The 8,147-nt window shown below is 32.4% G+C and overlaps 1 protein-coding gene across 1 annotated transcript; it reads right to left on the bottom strand.

Moving 5' to 3' along the window:
• Positions 1 to 5,284: 5,284 nt before the first annotated feature.
• On the bottom strand, positions 5,285 to 8,147 carry LOC134249597 (uncharacterized). The gene is made up of 3 exons (XM_062731937.1): positions 7,948 to 8,147; positions 6,289 to 6,401; positions 5,285 to 5,479 (listed from the first exon to the last, which is right to left on the bottom strand). Exons 1-3 carry the CDS (start codon positions 8,102 to 8,104, stop codon positions 5,315 to 5,317), a joined length of 435 nt encoding a protein of 144 aa, XP_062587921.1. The 5' UTR covers positions 8,105 to 8,147; the 3' UTR covers positions 5,285 to 5,314.

Genomic DNA, 8,147 nt, shown 5'->3' with positions numbered 1-8,147 from the left:
TCCTTGCCAAGGAGAGGGGTGGATAATGAAGCTTTAAAATTCATATTATATTTGACCTAGTGATAAGTGAATAAGATCTGGGTTTTTTTTCCAAATGATGATTTTTTTTCAGTGAGTATCAATTGTCTCCCTTTGCAGGAGAGCGTAGCAATTCATTTGAACAAATTTCAGTTTCCTTTAACCAATGATACTTTTTGGCGAGTGTTGTAAGTTGGCCTATTAATTCCACAAAAATGGAAAGTTTACAGAAAACGGATTGCTGTCACACGCCAGACGGATACCGGATATTCATCAACTGGAAAAGCTTAACTTACCTGAACTTTTGCCACAGGTGAACTTAAAATCATTTCCATAGTTTTCTGTAGACGAATAATCAAAGAACGTAAACCCGAGACTTTTTAAACCCTTTTTACCAAGATCACAAATAACATTAATCATTTAACATATATTTGATTTTGTCACACTAGTAATTTTGGAATAAAAATTTACTTTTGTGCAGTATATGTTAGTAATTGCTACCCTATCAATACGTAGAACTCACGTTGAGTGTGACCAGTCAACAGGGAATGCTTACCCCTACTATGCACCTGATCCCACGTCTTTTGTCAGGGGCCAGTGTTTTATATCCTCTTTACATATCTGTATCGTTCATTGAATTTTGTTCACGTCGATCACTGTTCGTTATCTAAATCTTTTTGATTTTAACACTAACAAACGCTTAAAATCTCAAAAATAAAAAAAAATGTACTTATAATTTATAATATCAAACGATAATACTTCCAAAATTGAATTTTATTTTTTAAGTAAACAAAGATCTCTTAAGTGATAATTATATCTTTCTGTCCACAAATATTTTTGAACGAATATGAATCTTTTCATTCGAGAATTATTATGTGGAAAACTTGGTTGAAATATAAGAAGACAAATTCGGAAGCTTTTTTTATTGACAATAGACAAATGGATATAACAATCAAATTTCTAGCCAAAGCGAAACGTAAAAAGCTTAAGTGTCAAAAATGTGCTTGATACCAACATTAATATATATACAGAAAGATTGATTAATTAAGATATTAGATAAAATGTAAATTCAGGTTCTTTTGACAGTAATCAAAGAGTTACCTCAGAGAAAACAAGTAGGAATTGAAATATTTATACGAGGGTTAAACCAAAACTAGTGGCACAATGTCCATATCTTTTTTATTTTTGCCGCCATATTATCAAATGTAATATGCCAAAAAATACATATATAAATATAGTTAATCAAAATGAAAATTTTCATTGAATAATGTTAAACTGAAATTATTATATAGACGTTTAAAATATGAAACATAGGGTGTGTCGCCGCGTCACAATTAAACGTCAGTTTTCAAGTGCTATATCTAATGTAAAAGTCAAAAAATCTAAAATGTGTCCAATGTTTTAAGAGACATGGACACAGTTTTAACCGATTTTTAAAAAACAAATTCTAATGTTTTCGATTCCAAATAGCAATTTGAATGATCTGCAAAAATTTCAACATCATTTGTTGACTTACAAAAGAGATTCTGAACTTCAAATTCTTCATAATGTAAACAAGGTGCGTGCCTTGTTTTTGTTTACATTTAGAAAATGACATATTAATAACAACAAGAGGCCCATGGGCCTTATAGGTCACCTGAGCATTATGCAACAACTTTCCAGTGATTGAATTTGATTCATGTTTTAATCCAGATGCTATGGCATTCACAATTTTGAAAGAGGCCCCATTGATCATTATAACAATACACTTAGCAGTTGCTTAGTTTGTTTACTTAATACCCATAGACAGGGTAGGGGAACAAAAAATGCATTTCAAGTAATCAGTAATATTCAGCATGATCAGTAATGCCCCAATCACACATGAACCCCTGACCCTTAGGCCTAGATCCACACATTGCACAATTTTTGAAAAGGCACCCTTGTTTTTCAAAAATATTTGATTAATACCAAGGAGCATATTTCGAACAATTCATCCAGTTTCAGTATATAAGTACAGCCCCCCCCCTCCTTTATGGTACCCCTGACCCTGGGGCCTTGAAATTCACAATTCTGGAAGATTAGTACCCTTGCTCATCATAACTATATAGGTAGTTCATCTGCTTAATACCAAGGAGCAGAGAAGAAAACTTTCAAAGATTCAATGTATTTTCACTATATAATCAATAGAGCCCCGCCCTATCACTAGAACCCCTGACCCTAGGGCCATAAAATTCACATTTTTGGAAGAGGTACTCTTGCTCATCATAACTATGTAATTAGTTTATTTCATTCCTAGGAGCAGAGAAGAAGATTTTCAAAGAATTCATGTAATTTCACATATAATCTATAGAGCCCCCCCCCCCACCCTACACCAGAACCCCTGACTATGGGGCCATAAAATTCACAGTTTTGGTAGAGGCACTCTTGCTCATCATAACTATGCATTTAGTTAGTTTATTTAATATCCAGGAGCAGAGAAGAAGATTTTTAAAGAATTCATGAATTTTCACTATATAATCTATAGCGCCCCCCCCCCCCCCCTACACCAGAACCCCTGACCCTGGGGCCATTAAATTCAAAATTTTGGTAGAGGCACTCTTGCTCATCATAACTATGCATTTAGTTAGTTTATCTAATACCCAGGAGCAGAGAAGAAGATTTTCAAAGAATTCATGTAATTTCACTATAAAATCTATAGAGCCCCCCCCCTACACCAGAACCCCTGATCCTGGGGCCATAAAATTCACAATTTTGGTAGAGGCACTCTTGCTCATCATAACTATGCATTCAGTTAGTTTATTTAATATCCAGGAGCAGAGAAGAAGATTTTTAAAGAATTCATGAATTTTCACTATATAATCTATAGAGCCCCACCCCTACACCAGAACCCCTGACCCTGGGGCCATAAAATTCACAATTTTGGTAGAGGCACTCTTGCTCATCATAACTGTGCACTTAGTTAGTTTATTTAATACCCAGGAGCAGAGAAGAAGATTTTCAAAGAATTCATGTAATTTCACTATTATAATCTATAGAGCCCCACCCTTACACCAGAACCCCTGACCCTGGGGCCATAAAATTCACAATTTTGGTAGAGGCACTCTTGCTCATCATAACTATGTACTTAGTAGGTTTATTTAATACCCAGTAGCAGAGAAGAAGATTTTCAAAGAAATAATGCATTTTCACTATATACTTATTTGGCCCCGCCCTAGCACTAGAACCCATGACCCCGGGGCTATGAATTTCACAATTTTGGTAGAGGACTCAATGCTGATTACAATCATGCAAACAGTTTGACTGCTTGATGTCCAGGAGTAAAGAAGAAGATTTTTAAAGATTGCACTAATTTTAGTGGTTTTTGCCCCACCCCCCAGGCCCCAGGGGGGCAGGGACCATGAACTTCACAATTTTTGTTCCCCTTTACCCATAGATGCTATATGCAAAATTTGGTTGAAATTGGGTCAGTGGTTTCAGAGAAGAAGCTGAAAATGTTCAAATGTTAACGCACGACGAACGACGAACGACGACGGACGAAAAGTGATAGCAATAGGTCACCTGAGTTTACTCAGGTGACCTAAAAAGGAGATTCAGGAAATCACTAGAAACAGTCTAATAATGTTTAGAATTAACTTCTTTCTTGAAAATATTTAGCCATGTAAACAAAAACATGACATGAGCCTTGTTAACTACATGTAACAAAGGTTTGGAGATCTGAATCTATCTTGTATTTTGACAACTGAAATTCAAATTTTTGATTATCATTGAAACATCCTTATAGTTAAGGATATGTAAACATAAAAACTGGAAAAAAAAATTTGAAAATTTTCAGCTGAAACAGTGTCCATATCTCTTATAAAGACAAAATTTATGTGATTTTGTAGTCTTTAGTTGAAAAGAAAATGATCCCATTGCTACTTTCGAAGATATACATTGTTATTTTAATCTGATTCATTCCCCAAAAGAAATGTCCAAATGGGAAATAACGTCATAACGAGCTGTAATACATTTTTGCTTCAAAAAGGGGAAATCACAAATAGAGACAGTTACGATGATTAATCAGACTCACAGAGAAAATAATGTAAACAAGAGACTTTTTAATGGATTGTTTCATTTTTTGGAAGAGGTTTGGTCAGTGAATGATCAGAAGAGAATATCGGGCTTAAACGTTCAATAGTGTCCATTTTTTGTTGCTTTGTTTTTCTCGACTATTATGAGTTTGTTGTGACATTACTTTTGGATCAATCCTCGTATTTATATCTCTATAAAACCTTTTAAATTAAGATTCAGCAGATTAATCACAATATTAATTATAAAATTGTGTACATTGTTCTCATTGATGGAATAACCACTTTTTAAAAAAAATCTGTCGAGTGGTGATATCCTAAGTACTAATAGGTTGTTAACTGACAAAAAGCAATGGTCATTCTAGGAAATAAAGGAGAAAAAAATATTGAGTGTTTGTAAATATTATATGACTAAATGATTGATTGAAACAAATTCATTAAGCAATCAATGTCGTCTTACTTATTTACATTGGTTGACATCCCAGCTTCATTGTTAACGGTATACTCAGAGAAGCGGGGATAAAAGAGGATAAATTGGTGTTTTTATATATTTGGAATGTTAGAAAAAAAAACAATGTCAAGCACGTAGAGGATTGACCTTTAAAATTGAGGAGTAAAAGGGTAAAAATGAATGTTAATTTTAATAAACATATATTTTTCGTTTCACAAACATTTTTAGTTATTCAATCAACAAAAGGTACTTTAATTTTGTCAATTAATTCAATTGAAATAATAATCTTATTTCAATTAAACTCCAGCTGAAATTTAAGATTGTTTTGAAATGTTGGTTTTGTAATTTTACAAATATTTCATTTATTGTTTAAAAAGCCTAGTTAAAAAATATACCTTACATGTAATATTGTGAAATTTATTCTCAAGCACCAGTCGTATAAACGTTATGGCTAAGACACAGTAGAACAAAAGTAAGGACATCAGGTCAAAGGACTTGTAAAGGTTCTAGTCAAATGTTATACAAAAATCAGAACAGAGAATCATAGCAACAAACATTCAAAGTTCTTAGGTCAAATATATTGTTTTCATGGGTAAACATGAGATACAAACAAACAAATATATTTCTCTTTATACCGTTCGGAACTTTCTTTAGATAAATTGAACATAGTATCATTAGACATATTATTATCTAAATAATATTATCATATGTTTTGCACTATAAAACAGTGATATCATACATTAGAGTTCAAATCCTTATTAATTGTTATGCATCGACAAAAATTACCCAATTATCCTCTTCATTTGTTAGTTATAACAACTCGAAGATGTGCTTTGGTTTCATTAGACATTGTTGCTGTTACTGTATATCCATTTCCATTTTCCTGAACAGTTTCAATTACTGCTGTTTTTGCAGTTTTCATCAATTTATCATGGAGACCTTGATCTGCGTCCAGTCTTGTTATCTGAATTTTTAAAGATTAGTCTAGTAACATGCATCACAGCCATCTTGTATTGTCTAAATAAAGGAATTGATATAGAAACCAGCTAAGTCTAAATTATTGCATGAATTTTTTCGAGCATTAGTATTGACTTTTATAATACATTTCTTAGTGGAGGTAATGGCATACTTAAAGGTGACTCTGACTATACTTTTCAATCAATTTTCTCTTTGAAAAATAGTTCAGGTAATTTCTTGATGATTCTACCGGAATGTAAATTTCGCCGAGCGAATGTCAGGATATAAGAAGGCTTAATATGCATCTTATTCTTGTTTGACTTTGTGTCTGACTTCAGTGGGCGGGGACTATTGAAAGTGATATGGGAGACCAGGGGTAATTTGAACATATTAGACTTTTCAAAAAAAAATCTTCAATTACAATATAACTTATTAATTACAAAATTAAATGGAAAATAGGAATCGCTGTCTAGTTTGTTGATTATGCCCTGGTATATCCTACATGCAAAATAGTGATTTTATAAAACATTCGTCGACACTCTTAAGCTTTAATGAATGAAAGCTTAAATTTGTGCTTTCCTGCCCGTGCTTAACAGATGTAAGAGTATTCAAGAAATGATTTAGATTGATTAAATATTGAGAAGAGTAGTCAATATCATTTCATGCTGAGGATTTTAATCATGATAACTGGGGGATCAAGTAAAGCCATTTTTTATCTATAAACCAAAAAAAAAGAACATTTCATTAGAAAAACAGGAAATTCCGCATTTACAAGACGGTGAACGTATTATCTTTACACTAAGACATAAATTTTACCTCTACATTAAATTGGTTATCTTCCTTGAACCATACACCCCAGAAAATAGCGATGTTTTCTCCGTTTTCTGCCACTTCATATGTTAGGACACCGGATAGATTTTTATCAAAATCTAAAATGTCCAAATAACAAAGGATTAAAATGTACCTATTTTTTATTTATTCATTTATAATTTAATTTTGCTTGCATCAAGCAATTTCATTGGCTGAATCATTCAGAGGAACATATAATATTTTGTATAACATAACTTGCCTACGTCACAATGAGTTACGTCAAAAACGTATTACTCCGCTAGACGTTACTTTTAAAATAATGCGCAATTTGAAGCCTTATTCTGGAGGAAAAATTGTCTTATTGTCTATACTGAAATTAAATTATAAGGAATGAAGCTAATTTCAACTTATGTTATACGATATAACAAAACTTGGGTCAGTTTACACTTTAGATTTTTATAAACCGCTTCGCGGTTTAAAAAGCGTAAACTGCCCCAAGTTATGTTATATCGTATAACATAAGTTGAAATTAGCTTCATTCCTTAAATCTTGATAAGTGTCATAATTTTCAAGCAAACGTTCATTTGTTTCATTTTGTATAACATAAATAAACAGATTTCTCACAAAATTAAAATCTTTAAAAGATGTTTCAATTTAAATTTTTATCTGGATTTTTTAACTAAAGCTCATAATGAAATCATGGCTGTTCATGTATATTTCTGCTCCATATAGGCAAGAGTATTTTTTCAATATGTAAAAAAATCATGCAAGAAAATTATGTCTATATACAATCGTATTGTGCTGAAAGAAATAATCTCATTTTCTGTTTAATTACCCACTTAAATATAGTGCATATTAATAAATTATGTTGAGTCTTGTATGGTATAGCTTTTGTCGTTAATAAAATTTACCAACATTTTGTCGGATTCTTATAAATCATGGATAACATGCAAATGGCAATATATGTAGCAGTAAAAACGCTGAATCGTCGCCAAGTTTGATTAAATATACTCCGGTTTTTTATAGCTGCTTTTTAAATAGATTGATTGATTGTTGTTTAAAGTCCATAGGTCTCAGCTATTTCAGTAGAAGAGGAAGTTTCTTTTTACTGAATAACATCATGAACTATATGTACCTGTAGAATTTCACATAAAAATATGATAACTATTCTGTGTCAGTCAAACGCGTCTGAAAATTGGCTTTTAAACAAAATTCAGACAAATGAAAGCTTTTTAATTATATTTCGTGTGAAAGGCTTTAAGTAACATACAAGTCATTAAAGTACTGTATACATAACCTATGTTTAACTTAAATGGTTTAGTTTTTACGGAGCGATGTGAACGAAAACACAGATCTTGTTACCTCTTCCACATCACATATGAGTTGATGTATTGAATCTGTATATGTATATGTGTGAAACTGAACACTTATTCAGGTAATTTTATGTAGACCCTCTATTAATGTGCCCAGCCTTTGTTTAATTGGTGACATTGGGTTCGACGTAAAAACCATGATGTTAGAAGTTTAAACATCAAAATGAGTGCAATGGTGACCGGTTCATTGAATTTGACCCTTTTTAACAAATGAGGAACTGTACAATGAACGCAATTATATCTTTGGCTCATAAACTCATTCAATGTAACTATATACAGAAGGTAAACTCACTGGTGCCTTCAGTAGTGTACTTTAAAACTATGTCTTCGCCCTTGCAGATTGTCTCTTTCTTTGAATTCGTCTCTTTTTCATACATTTGTGGATTTATAAGCGTAAAGTCTGAGTCGTTTTCCAGGGATAACATGCAAGTGCGCTGCACCATATACATCTTCACACCAGTAACTGCAGCTGCAAGATTATAATAGAAATGG

This window comes from Saccostrea cucullata, unplaced genomic scaffold (assembly GCF_032062105.1).
Source record: "Saccostrea cucullata isolate Sc308-1 unplaced genomic scaffold, CSIRO_AGI_Scuc_v1 ctg1060, whole genome shotgun sequence".
In the NCBI taxonomy this organism is placed as follows: Eukaryota; Metazoa; Mollusca; class Bivalvia; order Ostreida; family Ostreidae; genus Saccostrea; species Saccostrea cuccullata.
The sequence above is the reverse complement of the archived record's forward strand: the minus strand, read 5'-3'. Positions and strand labels throughout refer to the sequence as shown.